The 18,237-nt window shown below is 54.1% G+C and overlaps 2 protein-coding genes across 5 annotated transcripts; both read right to left on the bottom strand.

The window, feature by feature from the left end:
• Positions 1-212: 212 nt before the first annotated feature.
• VARS (valyl-tRNA synthetase) lies at positions 213-12,256 on the bottom strand. 4 transcript variants are annotated; one of them, XM_027524207.1, is made up of 30 exons: positions 11,736-12,256; positions 11,488-11,533; positions 9,754-9,888; positions 9,527-9,665; positions 9,171-9,295; positions 8,998-9,085; positions 8,678-8,778; positions 8,409-8,536; positions 6,801-6,965; positions 6,511-6,592; positions 5,917-6,036; positions 5,715-5,823; positions 5,528-5,622; positions 5,208-5,298; positions 4,886-5,010; positions 4,699-4,802; positions 4,461-4,619; positions 4,256-4,346; positions 4,023-4,128; positions 3,867-3,937; positions 3,652-3,777; positions 3,258-3,362; positions 3,107-3,175; positions 2,891-2,969; positions 2,638-2,765; positions 2,153-2,308; positions 1,869-2,075; positions 1,674-1,785; positions 1,242-1,567; positions 213-357 (listed from the first exon to the last, which is right to left on the bottom strand). In XM_027524207.1, the coding sequence occupies exons 1-30, from the start codon at positions 12,239-12,241 to the stop codon at positions 289-291; spliced, it is 3,963 nt and encodes a 1,320-aa protein (XP_027380008.1). In that variant the 5' UTR covers positions 12,242-12,256; the 3' UTR covers positions 213-288. The 4 variants fall into 4 exon arrangements, with proteins under 4 accessions (XP_027380008.1, XP_027380009.1, XP_027380011.1 ...); XM_027524208.1 differs by having other exon boundaries at positions 8,998-9,082; XM_027524210.1 differs by having other exon boundaries at positions 8,998-9,082; positions 11,112-11,533; positions 11,736-11,936.
• A 742-nt stretch (positions 12,257-12,998) lies between these two features.
• Positions 12,999-18,226, bottom strand: LSM2 (LSM2 homolog, U6 small nuclear RNA and mRNA degradation associated). Its single transcript, XM_027524217.1, has 5 exons — positions 17,762-18,226; positions 17,095-17,162; positions 13,755-13,785; positions 13,583-13,642; positions 12,999-13,473 (listed from the first exon to the last, which is right to left on the bottom strand). Exons 1-5 carry the CDS (start codon positions 18,209-18,211, stop codon positions 13,348-13,350), a joined length of 735 nt encoding a protein of 244 aa, XP_027380018.1. The 5' UTR covers positions 18,212-18,226; the 3' UTR covers positions 12,999-13,347.
• Positions 18,227-18,237: the final 11 nt, after the last annotated feature.

Genomic DNA, 18,237 nt, shown 5'->3' with positions numbered 1-18,237 from the left:
GAAGAGGCGAGAGGAGGAGGGAGCGAGTGAGCACCGTGACTCAGGCCTGGCTCAGGGCCAAGTCCAGGCCCAGACAGACGCACCTCTACCCATCAGGACCCAGTGCCTCATGCCCAGCCTGCTGCCCTCCGTTCACACTGGCACCCCTGAGGATCCAGGAACCCAGCCCCTCAGCAGCCCCCTCCCCAGCCCCACCACACACACAGTCGAGGTTTTGTGGCAAAATATTTTATTGCTGCCCTCCCCAGGGTGGACCACTGGGAGTTATGAGGGTTGGAGTTTGGTGTTTCACAGCATCTTCTGAAATAGGGCAATGGCCTCATCAACCTTCCTGAGCTCTGCTTCTGTCTGCTGGAGCTGAGGACAGAAGAGGGGGTGGTGGGTGAGGAGGCCCAGGCCCAGGAGAGGAGAACCCCAAACGCCCACAAGAGCAGACGGATTAGAGTTGGAAAGATGGGTGAGGACCATGGGCAGGGAGTAGCCGGGGGCCCAGTGTGTTTGGCTGGCCTGTCTTCCCCCTAATTCTCACCAACCTCCCACTAGCAGCCTCCTCCGCCCAGACTAGAATCCTCATTCACTTCTATCAACACCCTGTTCTCTTGCACCATCTCTGGCCTCCTGGGTCCTGCCTTTTCCTGGAGTGTTCAGTTCCCAAGGACAAAGGGGCCTCAGCGCTCATATGCGCCACCCAGTGGCCCAGCCCCAGGCCCTGACCCTGGAGGTAGAGCACAGTGGTTAGGAACGCAGGCTCCGAGGCAGGCCCTTAGCCTTCGCTTGGAAAATGGTGATGCTAATACTGCCCTGCTGTGAGAGGGCTTCCGGGTAGACAGGAGTGAGAGAACCCTGCTCAGCCATCCGGGTTCTTGGCTTCCATTCTTGTTCCTTTGTGCCCCTGGTTTACCCCATGGTTCCTCCCTGGAGGGGCCCCAGGTGATCTGCTGAGCTCCCTGACTACACTGGCTCCATCCTGAGCCCAGGTACCAGCGTGTGGATGCCACATTCTGGGCAGTGGGTGGTGCGTGAGGGGTCTGGCTGGCTGGATGGTCTGCCTCCATCTTCAAATTGCTGTGTGACCCAGGGCTGTGCCCCTGCCCTGGCTGTCCTTCATGTGTAAAAGGAGGGATTCCATGGTCCCACCTGCTCTCCTGCTGGGCCAGGCAGAGCAGCTGCAGGAGGGGGTTTGATGGTGGAGGGAGCAAGAGGTGGGAAATGGGGAAGGAACTGCCCCACATGCCACACACCTTGGCTTCATCTGCCTCCTGGACTTTGAGGGGCACCTTGACAGTGTAGCCTGAGGCGGCACGGCGCTCCCGCAGACGCTGGGCCTGCCGCTGCGCCTCGTCACGCTTGGTCTGCAGTTTGCCCAGCTCCCGGGCTGGGTCTACTAGCCCCTGCAGCTGCAGGTGGACGGAGCAGCGGTCAGAGGCCAGGGCCACAGCGCAGCCCTGGGGTGCAGAAGCCCCCAGCGCCAGGACGGCCACAATCCCCGCGCTGGCCAGTGTCTGCACGTAGCCCGACACCGCTGATGCCAGGGCACCTGTGGCCTCGTCAGCCACTTCCAGGAAACCTGCCGGGGGAAGGGAGACAGGTGAGGAGACAGAGACGAGGCAGCCATGCTAGACACTGGTCCCGGGGTGGGAGGGGACAGGGGAACGTGCAGGCCCAAGGCTCACAGTCAGGCCGGATCCGGGTAAGGTTGTAGTCGGCACGCAGGGAGCGCACGGCTCGAGTGATGCTCAGGGCCAGCTCGAAGGCAGCTTCTGCCTCAGGGTCCTTCCAGGAGCACTAAGGGGAGGAGAAGGGGGTGAGGAAGCTGGGGCAGCTCTGAGGAGCTCCCCGGAGCCCCCTATCCAGGCTGTACCCCGTACCTCTGAGGGCTCTGGGTAGGCAGTGACGCAGAGGCTAGGGGGAGCTTGTGGTGTCCGCCGGGGCAGCCGCTGGAACAGCTCCTCGGTCACGAAGGGCATGAAGGGTGAGAGTAGCCTCAGGCCCACGTCCAGGCAGGTGTAGAGGGTCTGGCGGGCGCACTCGGCTGCCACCTGGTCCACCCCATTCAGCACAGGCTTAAGGCACTCCTGGGGGCAGAAGGGCACAGGGTTCAGAGCTGGAGAAGGCCAAGGACCGGGAAGGGGGGCAGGCAGCTCCTCCTTACCAGGTAGACATCACAGAGCTCATAGAGCCAGAAGCTGTACTGGGCGGTGGTGACAGCCGGGAAGTCGTAGGCCTGGAAACCTTGGTTACTGAGCCTCACAGCTTCGGTCAGCCGGCTGCGGATCCAGCGGTCCACCAGACTCTCGCGGCCTCCAGGCTTACGGCGGGGGAAGGAGCCTGTCAGCCAGGGGGCACCATGTGCCCAGGAGGAGGGGCCACAACCCCATGGGAACGGGAACCACAGGGAATCTGCATTCCAGGTGGAGATGGGTCCAAAGCAACCACCACGTGCCCAGGGTAGTGGCCAAGGCCAGAAAGGGCCGGCCCTGCCACTGTGTGGGAGGACTGCAGTGCCTGAGGCTCCCCGTGTCCTGTTCCCCAAGCTACACGCAGGCTCCTTAGGGGCAGGGGCTGGGCTTGAGGTTGGGATGGCAAGGGTGTGACCTGCGTGGGTGCTGCTCATCTCACTGCCCACAAGGCTCTCACCTCAGACGTGGGTGAGGGCACGAAACCCTTCCCAAGGCCACGGAGGGCAAACTTGGTGGCGTTCCAGAGCTTGTTGCAGAAATGGCGGTACCCCAATATCCGGTTCACATCCAGGTTGATGTCACGGCCTAGGAGGAGGTGAAGCGTGAGTCCACACTGCTCTCCCTCCCGGCCCTCGGCCCTGGGCAGCGGAAAGCGGGGTGCCTCCGGGGAGGAAGAAGGATGCAGCTGAGACTGCTGTGGGGAGCCGTACCCTGGGACGTGTAGGCGCATAGTCCAAACCGGAGCGCATCGGTGCCACACTCGGGGATCCCCGTCGGGAAATCTGCCTTCTGTGGGGGAAGGAAGAGTCAATGGAGGGGGAGGAATCAATAGAGGAGGAGTCAGGGAGGGGACTGTCCTAAGCCAGGCTCACCCGCCTTCTGCCTACACGCCAGCCACCAGCCCACCCCTCTATCTGCCCCCGTACCTGCCCCTCTTTTGCCTTCTCCACCTCGCTGGGATCCAGGTTGCTATTCAGTAACTGGTCGTGGAGACCCTGAAGGTGAGGTGGGAGCAGTCAGGGGCCCGTGACCACCGCCCCACAGCCCTTCCCGGCCTGACCCAGCACCCAGCCCCACCTGCAGGGTGACCCCATGGATAACGTCCAGGGGGTCAATGACATTGCCTAGAGACTTGCTCATCTTCCGGCCGTGGGCGTCCCGCACGATGGCATGGAGGTAGACCTGCGAGGCCAGGGTAGGGAAGGCCCGTGAGGACGTCTCCCCACCTAGACCCCAGTGCCTCTCCCTTCACCCCTCCATCTGGTCTGTTCCTCTCTGAACCTCGGGCCCCTCAGCGGCCCCGCCAGCCCCTTCTCGTGAATCAGAAGTGCTCCCTCTTCTAGGAAGCGAGGTACAGGATTGCTTAGCAGAGCACAGGCTGGTTTGCAGCCCTACCAGCCCCCTTGGCCAGGCCCACCCACAGCTGTCCAGGTGAGGGAGGGGACTGTGGGGGTCGCGGCAGTCTCCACACCTCTTTGAAGGGCAGCTTGCCAGTGAGCTTGAGGCCGAGCATGACCATCCTGGCCACCCAGAAGAAGAGGATGTCATGGCCTGTCTCCAGCAGGGTCCCCGGGTAGAACACACTCAGATCTTCTGACTGGGGTCAGAGCAGGGCGTGAGTGATGGGGAGCCACGCACCCACACCCAAGATTCCCACCCAGCCCTGGTCTGGCCCCAGGAATGTACCTGGTTGGGCCAGCCTAGGATGGAGAAGGGGAAGAGGCCAGAGGAGAACCAGGTGTCCAGTACATCTTCATCTGAGGGGAGCCAGAGGTCAGAGGTCAGAGGGGTGGAGGTGAGGATCGGCCCCCCACTGCCCCCCACCGCAAGGCCCCGCCTTGCCTTGCTGGAGACTGATCTTGTCAGGGGACACGCAGAACTCCTTGGCTGCCTTCTCCCGGGCCTCGGCCTCAGTGCGCCCGCTCACCCAGTACCGCCCGTCAGGGTCCTGCCATGCCCAGGTGGAGTGAGTACCCAAGAGGGCGCCTCTGCCTGTCCCCCCACCAAGACCCCATGCACTGAAAGCCCTCCCCCACCCCAGATGTGCCAGTCTCCAGCCCTGGCCTGGTTCTCACCTCCCCTGGGGGCACGGCGGGGTCATTGACAGTGATGAAGTAGGCTGGGATGCGATGACCCCACCACAGCTGCCGGGAGATACACCAGTCCCTGAAAGTGGCAGGGGGAGGAGAGGGCATCAAGGAGGGGCGGGTGGGGCACCAGGCTGTGCCCGGCTCGGCCCCTCACCCGGTCGCCCTCCCCACATCGAGGGGCCCGACGCACCGGATGTTGTCCATCCAGGCGTGCCACGTCCGCTGATGGGCCTCCGGCAGGATGCGGAGGTCACCCCGTGTCACGGCAGCGCTGGCGGCCTGAGCCATCTCCCCACAGCGCACGTACCACTGCGGCCGCAGCAGAGGCTCCACCACGTCCTTGGAGCGGCTGCAGGTACACGTGGGTGAGGAGGCTGAGTGGGGAGCACCCCGAGGCGCCCACCCCCTGCCCTGGCCTCCGCCCTCACTTGCAAAGTGGCACCACCATGGGGTTGTCCTCAATGCCGCGGAACAGCCCCTGCTCCTTGAGCGCTGCCAGCACCGCCTTTCTGGCCTCAAACCTGGGCAGGCCCTGGAGAGGAGACAGGCTCTGTCATGGCTGTGCCAGGAGCCCCGCTGTCTCCTGACACGGCCACCTCGCCCAGGCTGTCTCACCAGGAAAGGTGGGGGCACGTTGACGAGGGCCCCGCGGGCGTCCATAATGCTGACAGCCTCCAGCCCGTGCCGCTGCCCAACCTCATAGTCATTCTGGTCGTGGGCGGGGGTGATCTTCACCGCACCTGGGGTGTACGTGGGGGTGCGGGGTCACGCAGGACTCAGTGCAGTCTCTGCTCACGTGCACCCCGCCTTTTGCCAATGGATGTGCTCTCAGACCACCCCATCCCCAACACAGTCCCCTGAGAACCGGCCCAAGTCCTGCAAGTTCAGGTGCGCCTCATGGCTCCTTCCTGTCCCCACAGGACAACCCGGAGCTTACCTGTGCCGAACTCCATGTCCACAAAGTCATCAAAGACGATGGGGAGGCTCCGAGACACAAATGGGTGGATCACGCTCTTGCCCTTCAGGTGCTGGGGACAGAAGGAGATGCCAGAAACGCACAGTGGGCTGGGCCCGACTCCCTCCTACGCAGGGTCCTGATTTCTTGACACCCAAACTCCATCCACAGGGCCAGAAAGCAGCCAGAGCCATGTGTTTTGAATCCAATTTTCTCAGTGCCCATCCCATCCCTACACATAGTGTGGAAGCCCTCTTCGCCCAGCATTCTTCCCCCAGCTGCGGGCAGCACCCCCACCACACCTGGTATCTGGGGTCTTTGGGATGCACAGCTACGGCCACATCTCCCAGCATCGTCTCGATCCGAGTGGTTGCCACTACCACCTCGTCGTTGCTGTCTGGTGTGACAGGAGGCCTTGTGGTCTCAGCAGTGAGCCCTTCCCGCCCCTCGCCCAACCCCGCCCAGGATCCTGGCGCCCCTGGCTCCTACCTGAGCCTTGGACCTTGTAAGCAAAGGAGACAAGGACCCCAAACTCCACCTTCTCTTTGTAGCCAGGCACGGAGAGCAGTGTGCGACCTGTCAGCTCCTTCTTATCCACCTATGAGACAGAGCGTAAGAAAAGAGGCCCAAGGGCTGGGGCTGGGGGTGTGTGGTGGAGATGCAGAGAGCTGGGGGGAAGGAAGGGGCACACCTCGATGTCGGAGATGGCAGAGTTGAGGGTGCAGGACCAGTTGACAAGGCGGGTGCTGCGGTAAATGATTCCCTCCTCGTGGAGCCGTACAAAGGCCTCCGTCACGGCTGCTGACAGTTTCTAGTGGGAACAGGGGAAGCCAGAGATGGGCCTGAGTGCTGAGGCAGCAGAGGCCAGTGGGACCCGGCAGCACAGAGCCCCCTGCCAGCACACAGACCCCTTTAAGGGCTGGAGGGGAGAAGTGCTTTTCTTGAGCAGGGAGAGGGGACTATGGGAACACACAGATAGGAAACTGTTGATATGGCAGGGAAGTCACTCAGTTAGGAACAGGGGTTAGTGCAGAGTCCTAGGGGTGCAAGCTCGGGGGAGGGGGAGGCCCCTCAGGTGCCACCTGAAGGAGTTTGAGCTCCTATAGGGAGTGACAGGGAACACAAAGGGCCGTGACATGGGGCAGAAAGTGGCATTTGCAGCTGAGCCCTAGTGGTTTCCTACGAGTGGACCACCTGCTGGGGGAGGGCCCCCCGCGTGTGCGCTCTTCTGTGGGGAGCTTCCCCCTCCCACCCCAGCCCCGAGACCCCTCCTACTCCTACTTACAGGATCCATGGTGAAACAGGCTCGATTCCAGTCCAAGGAGCTGCCAAGCTTCTTCAGCTGGTGGTAAATCCGGTCACCTTTCCTGGGAGTGGACAGACAGACCAGGGTCAGCAATGGGGTCTGGGCTGGCGGGTGACATCAGGTAGCTAAAGGGGCAGAAGGTGGGGGTCACTCATTGCTCTGAGATGGACCTGGGCCCTGGGCCCCCATGACCCTCAGCCTCTGTGGGCGGGTCTGACCCTGCAGCCAGGGTCGTGGGGCTGCGATGCCAGCAGGGACTTGGCACTCACTCCTCCTTCCACTTCCAGACCTCCTGCAGGAAAGCCTCTCGCCCCAGCTGGTGCCGACTCAGCCCCTGCTCGCGCCAGAGTTTCTTCTCCACCACCACCTGGGTGGCAATGCCCGCGTGGTCACAGCCAGGGTTCCACAGGGTGGTCTCTCCGCGCATGCGGTGCCTGCAGGGAGCATGGAGAAGCAGAGGTGAGCGAGTGGTGGAGCTGCCCCGAGGGAAGCAGGGACTCCAGACAGGAGGTCGATGGACTCAGGAAAGGAAGGGGTGGTGGATTAGAACTCTCCCCTTGCTAAAATCGTCAGGGAGAGATGCGTGAGGACAGCCCAGGCAATTTGGCAAAAACAACTAAGAGGAGGCTCCTGCCCAACTAGATAGCAAAACATATCAGAGAGCTATGATCATTAAAACAAGCTTCCACAGGAACCAGGAACAAAGTTACCGATTAAGGAAACAAAACAGTGACTGGAAACAGATCTAAGCATATTTAGTATTTGTTAAGGGTGGCATTTCATGTCAGTGGAGAAAGAACAAACTGTTCAATAAATTTGTTGGAGACTGTAGCTAATTCGATTGGAAAATTGCCCTACTTCCCCATAGTCACAAAAATAATTTTATTTTAAAGTCTAAATTTAATTTTTTTTTTAAAAAAAACCCTTCAACTTAAGAAAACAAAACTATGAGAAAGAGCATTAGAAAATGGTATAATTTCCAAAAATAAGAAAATAACAGGTGATCGTGTTTATAACTTTGAGGCAGGGGAGGCTTTCTTTAACAAGATAGTGAAGAGTAAATCAAAGAACACTGGTAAACTTAACTAGGTTCACTGTATTTGTACATGATTTTCAATGACTCACCTAACTACATTATATTCATTTCTGTATTGATCTCTTTACCCCCACTAGGTTTAGAGTTCCTTGGGGACAGGACTGCAGCAACTCCTTCCTCATACAGACCACAGATATTTCTTATATGCTGTAACGAATATGGACACTTTCTGACATTTTCAATATATTGTTGTTTAGTCGCTAAGTCATGTCTAATTCTTTGTGACCCCATGGACTATAGCCCACCAGGCTCCACTGGCCATGGGATTTCCTAGGCAAAAATATTGGAGTGGTTTGCCATTTCCTTCTCCGGGGATCTTCCTGACCCAGGGATCGAACCTGTGTCTCTTGCATTGCCAGGTGGATTTGTTATCACTGAGCCACCTGGGAATCCCCTGGGTACATGAATATGTAAGTAAATAGGAAAGGTCTTGAAAGACACACATCACAATGATAATAGTGGCTAATTCTTAGGAAGGAGTGAATCTGGAGGAAGGTGGTCAAGGAAACTTGAAGTTTTAAATTTCTTACAAGAAAATACTCACATTATTTCTTTCTAAATTCAAAATAATGTTATTTTTAGTGGCATGAGAAGAGAGTTTACAAGTGGAAGTGCTGGTTACTTGACCAGAAGATGATGCTAAGTCATCAGATGGGAACGACCTAGAAGCAAATGCAGCACCACCAGGGGGCAGAGGTGAGAGCCCCAGTCAGCAAAGAAGGGAGCCAAGGAGCAGGAGCCAGAAGGCAGAGGGAAGCCAGAGGAGAGGACAGGAGCTCACCAGCGGGTCAGGGAGTCCTGGATGGCGTTGGTGAGCGCATGGCCCAGGTGCAGGGAGCCTGTCACGTTGGGGGGTGGGATGCACATCATGAAGATGCCCCGGGGGTTTGGTGCTGACACGCTGGAACGCTGATGGGGAAGAAGATGGGTGCTTGCTAAGGCCTTGTGTCACCTCTTCCATGGCCTGGCCCCTTCCTGGGCCATGGATCCTTCAGCCCTGTCCCTCCCTGCCCCCATCCCCTCCAGGCCTGGGCGGCAGTGTCCACTCACCCCATACTCAGGCCTGAAGAAGCCCTGCTGCTCCCACCAAGGGTACCAGGCAGCCTCCACGTACTGAGGGCTGTAGGAGTCAGGCATGGTGCCACTGACATCTGAGGGAGAAGGGCAGGTTCAGAGCCGAGGCTGGGAGCAGCTGGGAAAGGGATGAGGGGCCGGCAGAGGACATGGGCCTCCCTAAGCAAAGTAGTGGGAGCAAGGACAGAGGAAACAGGATACAAAGAAAAAAGGAGGGTGGGGTGAAGAGTGGGGGGGGTCTCTCTTCCCCCTCCTTTCTTTTATTATTTTTTTTTTCCCCTCCTTTCTTTTAGTACCTTTCTTTTCCCCAGGTGGGGTCGGGAGATCGTAGGTAATGACCCCAGGATCCCGTTTCTCCCTCTTCTCTGGTTTTGGTTTCTTCTGCTTGGGAGGGAAAGGATATAGGCCTAGATACCAGCCACTCACCATGGCACCAACCCTCCATCCTGCTCCACCCTCAGCCTCTCACCTCCCCAGGGGGTGGCTGCTGCTGTTGGACTTTCTGCTTCTGCTGGAATTTCTCTAGTTTCTCCCGTTTCTTTGCCTCTTTCTTGAGTTGAGCAGCCGTTTTTGGGGGTGCAGGGACCTCAGAGCCTGGAAAGAGGCACAGAAATGTAGACCTGTCCCTGCAGGTCTGTGAACAGCGCTGTTCACAGGGCTACCATGTCTCAGATGGCCTATTTAACTCCCCAAAGACTCCCCCATGTTGACCTCCCACCTAGCATCCCCCAGCTCCTGTCCCATTGATTCTGCTATTCCTGAGAGAAAAGAAAATGAGCAAGGGCCCAGAGGAACCCCCTCCCCACCCACTCCATCTTTCCTCACCTGGCTGTTGGGAGAGAGACCTGGCCCCTGAATACAGAACCACTTCTCCCAGTACGGCCCGGAATTCTGGCTGCTGAACACATGTGATAAACCAGCGAGTCACATTACCCCAGATCCGGCGGGCAGAGGGGTCCAGGACCTGCAGTGGGGGGAAGAAATGAATTATCCTTAGTCACCCTGTAGTGAGGTCCGAGGGAACCTGTCCTCATTCTTCCCCATTGACTCACATAACGGAAAGGCAGCAGCAAGGCTGTGACAGCTGCCAGGTCAGCCAGAGTTGGGGCCTCCCCGGCCAGGTAGGTATGCAGTCGAAGCCATTCTTCCAAGGGGCTCAGGGCTCTGCCCAGGGCCGCCAGTGCAGCCTAGTGGGAAGGCGAAGAGGTATGAGATAATGCTGGGCCCATCTCAGTCCCCACCCCCATGCAATCCATTTGGGCCTCCTTCCATTCCCACAGATCACCAGTTTCTTCTTCACTGAAAAGATCATAATAAAAATTCTTCCCACTCATTCAATAAATGCCTACCGAAAACTTTTTTGGGGGGCTGGGTCACAGGGCATGTGGGATTCCTTGACCAGGGATCCAACCATGCCCCCTGCAGGGGAAGCACAGAGTATGTTAATCACTGGACTGCCAGGGAAGTCCCCCTACTGAACACTTACTATAGGTCAGCTGCAATATACTAAGCACAAGAGGCTAAAGATTACATGAGGCAACATGGTAACTGCTTCAGCAAATATGTATTAAGTACCTCCTGCATGCCAGGCACTTATCTAATGAACAGGGAGGCGGTTTGAACAGATGGAGTCCATGACCTGTTGGAGCTTACATTCTAGTTGGGGGGGGGGTGGGGCGGCGACAATAAATGTGCAAATATATAATGCATTACCCTATTGTTCTCCTTAAAAGCCCTGAAAAAACAATACATGAGGCTGAGGAGGAGAGAGAATCCCAGAGGGGGAGCCCTCTATTTCGATAGTAGTCAGGATATGAGAGGGTAAGTCAGGATCTAAGTCATATATTCATTTCATTCATTCATTTGTTCAAAAACTATTAAGTATCCACCATATGCCCAATACTCTGCAAGGAGGTGGTGTTATTAGGCCTTGTAAAGCACAGCTCCATTCAGGAAGAATTTACATTGATAATCTGGTGTGATTCTCTCTCCTTTCCCCTGCTTTCCTTCTTCATTTCTTTTCTCCTTTGTCTTATTCCAGCAACTGTCTTCTCTGACTGCCTCTCCTCACCTCTTCTTCACCCAGTCTTTTCCTACAACTCATAGTAACCTCTAACTAACCTCCTCAGTTTCAGATTCACCAAACTCAGAGACTTTTAAAGCACCTGGCACTAGATTATGTGCTCTGCACACATCTTTTAACCTTCTCAACATGTTCTCAATTTTCATTTTCATAGACAAAAGACCAAGGCTCAGAGAGTTTAACCTGCCCAAAGTTACCATACCAGGTGGCAACCCGGGATATGATCAGTCTTTTTCAACGTCTGATACGCTATCTTCCTGGCTCACCATCCATTCCGAGTTTTGCTTTCTTCTAAATTTCCCCCTCCCACTTTGCGCTGCTTCTCACCTGAGGGTCTTGGGCCGAGCTTCGGAGTCCCAAGGCCGGCAGCGTAGCCCCACAGGCAGCTGGTATTAGCTCGGTGTCAGCGTAACTGACCCACTGTTGGACCAGGACGGCTGCCCGACTACCCCCGGGACCCCCCAGGCCTGCTGGCCACAGCAGCTGGGACACAGCCGTGGCCCCCCACACCCAGAGCCCACCGGGACCCTGTTCCAGGGCTGGCAGACGGGGTGGAGGAAAAGGAGTCCTGCTGGCGGGGGGCGGCTGGAGACAGACGCGGGGGTGGGCTCCTCCCCATCCCGGACCCTCCCCAGCTTCCCCGTAGCGAGCAGCTATGAGGGCTCGGAGGCTGGGGAAGGCATCGGGGTGAGGAGAGACGTACAGAATGGACATGGTTACGCGGGATGTCCGAACGCGGTAGAAAAACCCTAAGGAGAAAAAGAGACAGGGTAAGACCGAGGCATCTAGGACTAAGTATGACTGGGCCTCAAGAGCCGAGGACCCAGCTCTCGGAGTGGCAGTGACAGTGGGGAACTAACTTCCCGTGACCGCGGGCCCTCGGGGAGTGTGGGAAGCTCGGAGGAGCCCCTTGGCTGCCGTGGGACGCGGGTTCGGGCTGCATGTACGTACTGGAGGGAGGTGGTCACACTGAGCCGGGCATCCACCTCATAGCCGGGCGCCGGCCGAAGCTGGACTGGCCTGGCGACTGCGGCCGAGGAATCCGGCGACCAGGGACGGCGAGCGGTTCTCTGGGCGACCCTAGCTCCCTGCGACAGCCGCCCGGGCCGTCGGCGCCCACGTGTCCCCCCCTTTGTGACTGCGAGCGTTTCCGGGCCCGCGGGTCCTGGCGCGGGCGACCGTGCCACGCCTGCGTGTGCGGGCGCGGTCCTGCTGCACCCTGGCCTGGGGGCGGTCACGCCGCCCGCTGCAGATCGCGCTCCTGAGGAATGGCGCGGGGCGTGGGCACGGGGGTGGCGGGAGGAGGACGCCCCCGGGAACCGCGACCCCGTCAGGCGCCGCCGCGGACACCCCGCGCGGGTCCTCGGCCGGGAGGGAGGGCGGCGCCGAGCGGACAGCCGGGGAAGCGGCTGGGAGAGCGCTACCCGATGCAGACGGCGCCCGGGACCGGGGTCCATTCGACCAAAGGCCCCGGCGTGCAGGTTCCCCGCCTCCTAACCTCCCGGGCCTCACTTCCTCCTCTGTGGGAAGAGGGAGTCACGCTGGAGAGCCTCTAAGGTCCCCTCATGCTGAGAACTCTTACCTGTAGCGGGAACTCTTATTTGCTAACTGCGTGTGTTCAATGCCAGCAACTCTCCACAGCAAAAATTGTCATTTGTTTATATTTATCTACAATAGATATGGGGGAAAAGTGTACTGATTTGGGGGGCTTGAGGAAGAAATCCAGCAGCATCAAACGCACTTTTGCTGTCTCATTAACTTTCATATTAATGGAAGGACAGCAAGCACTGTAGATACACTTATATAAGACCAACATAGATAAGACCGGGGATCGATTTCATCCAGAACTTGGAAGGAGAATGGAGAGCAAATGAGTTCGAGGATCTTTCTCTCGTGACTAAAAGGGAACCTGTTAACCCTCCCTTTGTTACCTCCCTTCACCCCTCAAAAACTTATTTCCTCCAAGAGCAGGGAAGGCCCCCCCACACTGGGAGAAGTAGGAGTCACATACGAAATTAGAAAAAGAAAGCAGTAAGACTGATGCCAATGTTCAGAAAACACGGCATAGTCCAGTTGGGGTAATGCTATGGTTTATACCAGGAGTAGTAGCGGATAATGCTGGGGTAATTGAGAGTAATAGGGCTTGGATGAATTAAGCGCGCCTTTCCCACCCACTCTCCAGCCCCCTTCCCAAAGCGCACACAGAACCAGAACTCGAATTTGCTTCATAAATTTTATTCCCGATGCGGGATAGATTCCTTCCCTCCCCACAATAAATCACGTGCCACCCTGGAGAGATTTGACAGATTCTCCCACCACCTCCAGGGAAGAAGAGAAAGGCAGGTGCTGGAGACAGGGAAGGCTTCTCAGTTCCTCAGCCTACTCAACAGAGGACAGCCGCTCCCCATTATTAGCCCTCTCATCCACATTCTTTAAAAAAAAAAAAAAAAAAAGCTTTTGCTATCAAAAAAACAAACAACACCTCAAGAAGTATGGGAGGGAGGCCTCCGGGCTGGGAAATGATGTTAAGGGTCACCAATGGAGGGGAAGGGAGGAGGAACTATCATTGCTTCTGCTGCAAGGCCTCCTTCCTTGCTGCATCTTGTAGCAACTGTGTGTCGACTTCATCTGCTGGCAACTGCACATACCGAACCACTGAGCCACGGATGAAGCAGTTCTTCACTGATAACTAGACAAAGATAGGCAAATGTGAAAACATCCTTAAAAAATGCCCTCTATCCAGCCAGGGACCCCCTGCTTTCTTTGAGAGGCGTTCCTCTTCTCTATCCACAACTCACCATGTGAGGGTATTTCTCAGGGTCTGTGACACTGATGTCAGTTAGTTTGATGTTGAGATACTAAGAAAAGATGAACACCATCATTAAAACTAGAGACAAGATGAAAGTACCCAGCTCTCAAGCTCTCCCATATCCTTCCCCAAGACCCCATTCAGGGCCCTTATAATCTCACCTGATCCACAGAATGGAGGGTTCCACAGATGCTGTTATGGGCAGAGAGAGGGTAAAACCAAATTAATTTATACCAAAGTCAACACAGAGGTGACTTCAGAGCAGGGGATAAGAACATGGTTGGGGGAAGTAAAGGACTTGAAGAAACCAGAAAAGGTACAACCAGAAAGGGGCATGACTAAGCTCTGGAGTACGAAAGAAAGTGCTTCCAGAGCAGTGTGTTATTTTAGACCTCACATCTCTTCTCCCTAAACCAACTCACTCTTGTGCTGCCATCAAACAATTGTTATGTGCCAGACCTGTATTCTCCATAGTATTTGTAATCTTTACAGCCATTTCATTAGGTAGCTATTATGAAACATCCAGGGGCCCAGAAACATTTTGTAACTTGGCCAAGTTTAGAACAAGGACTTTGATCCAGGCCTGTCTGACCCCCCAAATCATCAGTTCTTTTCAAATACTACTGCTTTGGAACCAGAGCCCCATATGTAATGTATATAAATTAACAAACTAGCAGTGTTCTTGATGATGTAGGCACAAGGAATGTCCTCTCCCTCAATCCATGAGCCCCCTGCAACGTTAAAGAGGAATGCCATCTAAATACCAGTGCTTCAAGCCAGACTCTCTCCCAATCCTTTAATTTCTGCTCATGGTTTCAACACTCTCACAACCTCAAACCCTGTAAATCGAGGTCCCTTCATGTCCTACAAATCCCCATTGTTTGCTGATGTCTAACATTTCTGCAATTTCTATAATTCTCTTTGACAAACCAAGGTCTAATGACATTACAGTTCAATCCACGCTAGCCTCCAGCCTGGCTGCCTTCATCCTAACCATCCTGCATGTCACTGCCAGATTCTAAGTTCCTTAGAACCTGTTTCTCAAACACTAATGTGCGCGCAAAGATTCCAAGAATCTATGACAAAAGGGGAAACATAAGCTAGTGTAGTATGTGTATAGTGTGGTAAAGGTTGTCAATAGTTTTTTCTGTAAGAATAACTGCTCTTTAATTGCCTTTTTGTATTTAAAAATTGTTAATAGTTTTTAAAACATCCTTATCTTGCCAAAATTCAAGTTGTCGGTTCTCTGTTGGACCCTAGTTTTTGTAAAATTCTAAGTATTTGAAATCCAGTGTCAGACCAACTGCCTCAGTGGTGATTTCCCCATATTCCTGGATGCTTAAAAAAAAAAAAAAAAAAAAAAACCCTTTGATGGTGCCCTATCACCTACTGCAGCTGTGAAATAACTTTCAGGAATGGCATAAAGTGGTAACTTTTCTTCAGTCCCTTTAGAATGAGATACTTGGCACAAAAGTGGTCTGACACCCAGCATGAGAGAAAGAGCACTTCTCCCAACCCAATGGATTACCTTCGAATCTTTTAAGTCCTTGCTTTAGGGTCTGAGGCTATAACAACAGTTATTCTTGCCATTTGCAAAACCCAGGAAGAAAAAAAGAGGAAAATAAAAAACAAGTCATCTTACAGAAGTGATGGAAGTAGTTGTGGTTTCCACACTTGTCTCTCTACATGGACCCAATTTATATGCCATCAATATCATATGCATTGCGGGTACCATAGATCAGAAATCTCTGACCTAAAAGGCAAATAAATCCCTTGCTTCACCATTCCACCATGTCAATGTTTCCCCCACTAAGAAATTACCTCACATAGAAATGTAGAAGAAACTGCTAGGGAGAGAATACATTGACTCAAACTTTCTAAAGGACAGTCAGGTAGTATGTTTTGATATTTAAAATGTACATTTCATTCAAAGGATTCTTTTTTTCTTCTAATGAAATGAGATGTATACAAAGATTTATGCTTGAGGATGTTCAGGGCAAAATCACTTGTAAAAACGAAGAACTGGGAACAGCCTAAGTGTCCAGCAGCAAGGTTTTGCTTAAATCAGTTCTAGCCAGCTTAGAAAAATGCTATTCAGACATTAACAACATTAAACATCAACTTTATTGACATGGAAAATACCCACAACATACTGTTAAGTGAAAAGCAAGTTTCACAACTGCATAGAGACTACGACCCTGTTTTTAATTTAAAAAGAGGTGAAATGAAAGTTTCTCAGTTATGTCTGACTCTTTGCGACCCCATGGACTATAAAGTCCGTGGAATTCTCCAGGCCAGAATACCAGAGTGGGTAGCCTTTCCCTTCTCCAGGGGATCTTCCCAACCCAGGGATCAAACCCAGGTTTCCTGCATTGCAGGCGGATTCTTTACCAGCTGAGCCACAAGGGAAGCCCAAGAATACTAGAGTGGGTAGCCTATCCCTGCTCCAGTGGATCTTCCTGACCCAGGATCTTCTGCATTCCAGGTGGATTCTTTACCAACTGAGCTATCAGGGAAGCCCATTAAAAACGTATGGGGGTGGGGGGGTGGGGGGGGCAGATAATGGAATTTAAGTAAGTTCTGATTTTGTCTTTTACTAGTTGTGTAGACCTAACAATTAATTAACCAAGTTTCTTAATCTATCCAACCTTCAGTTTCCTCATGTGTAAAACAGCAACAATAGTGTATGCCATGTAGAGATGTTCTGAAAATAAAATGAGTTAAACAATTTATTCAGGCCTGTGTTAGACATTAGGTACACAGTGGTAAGCTGTGTACCTAATGGTCTTGGCCCTGTAGGAAAGACGGTTCCTAAACAGTTAATACATTTCTATGAAATCACAATTTGAGAAGCACCCACTAGCAAGGAAAAAGACTTTGTAACAGAAGGGTGTACTTGGCTAGAACCAGGAAAGTCCAGGGATATAGCGTTTAATCCAAGTCCTGAGAGATGATTAGAAGCTAAGGATACAAGGGGACAGGGGATGTAAAACAGTACAGACAGAAGGAGCTGCACTGGTCTCCTGTGTATCTTTTATATTTTCTTCAACAAAAGCGAGATTATGCCACATATACAGTACTGCAATAGCTTTTCCTATTGGTATCTCATTTCTATGTAACAGCTATATTATATGGAAATACCACAATCGAACCCATTCCCTATTTATGGCTATTGCCCCCCCAACTTGTGTCTATTACACACACACACAAATCTACCAACATCTTTCTACATACATCGTTACTTGTGGAACTGATACTTCGATTTCTAGAAGTTGGGTCTGCCCTGTCTTCTCTCTGGTACTTACTACTTATATATTTCTTTATATTGTTTTCCAATACATGATACAACTCCCCAGCTAATCTGTAAATTTAAGGCACAAGTCGTTTCTTCCTTTTGTATCTCTCCCACCTTGCCTAGTGCTCAAATACTCGTCAAGTTAAACAGGTTCCAGGGCGCTTGGCACATCCACCCCCTACAAACTTGTGGGAACAAGTACCTACCTCAGGTCATTCTTGAGTTCCACGACCACATCCTTGCCGACAAGGGACTTGAAAAAGGAATAGAAGAGCTATTGGGCGAGAGGGGGAAAACCATCATATGGGAAGGGACATAGTAAAGAGGTGTGAATCCCTGCCAGTATTACCAAACATTGGCATTGGGATCCCGCCACATCTCTGGCAGTTCTCTAAACTTCACATGAAGGAATACTTCACAGGAATACACAGGAAGGAATACTCGAATGAACAGCTGCAGCCCTGACGATGATGCACACTACGAGCCCCTGACATAAAGCCCCAGAGTCATCTGCCCTGCACACGTCGGGTCTGCCTCAATGGACTATCTCTCCTGGGGTCCTGCCCACTCCTCCTAGAGAATTGTACAAAGTATTCCACCCGCTCCTTCTCGGAGCCTGGTCTCCGTCAGGGAAATGCTCCTTGAGATCTACAGTCCCTGCTTACTCCCTCATAGGGGGTAAAAAAATTCCGTTTGCTTCCAAGTCTCTTCTCAAAGAAGTTGAGGTGCAGAAACCAATAATGGAGGGAAAAATCTAGGGCCCAACGCCAGCCCAGAGGAACAAAGCCTCCAAAGGGACGCCCACCCTGCCCCGAACCGTCCCAACCGCCCGCGCTCCCCAAGGGCGCCCCCTTGTGACGTCACGGTACCTACCATGGTGCTTGCTCTCCGCCGGACCGGGAAGGCGCGGGCCGGGTGCCGTGGGCCGGAGGCCTGGCGGGAATTGGATCGCGAGCCCGCGCGTGGGGCGGGGTGGGGTCGCGCAGGCGCAGCGGGGTGGCACAGCGGAGAGCTCCGAGTGATGGAGGAGAGCGAACGGCTGGCTTGCCGCTCAGGGGCAGCCGGCCGGGTAAAACTGACGAAAAAGCCAAAGCCGGGAGAGGGGCGGGGCTTCCCGCCTTCCGACTTCCTCCCGGAGGGGCGAGCGCCCACCGCGCAGGCGCGGGCCCCAACTGCGCCAGGAGGGTCGAAAAGGCTTGGCTCACCGCCTCTTAGGTTTTTATTCCTTTCTATGACAATAAATTCACTTCCAGCCCGATTTGCTCTTACCCTAAAGACACTTCCTATTGCAGACTGACTGCCGGGGAGCTTGTGAAAATCCATGATGATTTGTACACTTTTCTCTGCAT

Source organism: Bos indicus x Bos taurus, chromosome 23, assembly GCF_003369695.1.
Source record: "Bos indicus x Bos taurus breed Angus x Brahman F1 hybrid chromosome 23, Bos_hybrid_MaternalHap_v2.0, whole genome shotgun sequence".
Taxonomy (NCBI): Eukaryota; Metazoa; Chordata; class Mammalia; order Artiodactyla; family Bovidae; genus Bos; species Bos indicus x Bos taurus.
This window is presented reverse-complemented; position numbering and strand designations above follow the sequence as displayed.

Bases quoted from the DNA above. Each gene is read 5' to 3' on its own strand.
- LSM2 (XM_027524217.1), bottom strand. From the start codon at position 18,211: ATGGATTTTCACAAGCTCCCCGGCAGTCAGTCTGCAATAGGAAGTGTC. The intron at 17,163-17,761 runs GTAGGTACCGTG...CTCGCCCAATAG, and splicing joins GGCGGAGAGCAAGCACCATG to CTCTTCTATTCCTTTTTCAA. The intron at 13,474-13,582 runs GTGAGTTGTGGA...ATCTTTGTCTAG, and splicing joins CTGAGAAATACCCTCACATG to TTATCAGTGAAGAACTGCTT.
- VARS (XM_027524207.1), bottom strand. From the start codon at position 12,241: ATGGACCCCGGTCCCGGGCGCCGTCTGCATCGGGTAGCGCTCTCCCAG. The intron at 2,766-2,890 runs GTACGGCTCCCC...ACCTCCTCCTAG, and splicing joins ATGCGCCTACACGTCCCAGG to GCCGTGACATCAACCTGGAT. The intron at 1,568-1,673 runs GTGAGCCTTGGG...TTCCCCCGGCAG, and splicing joins TACCCGGATCCGGCCTGACT to GTTTCCTGGAAGTGGCTGAC.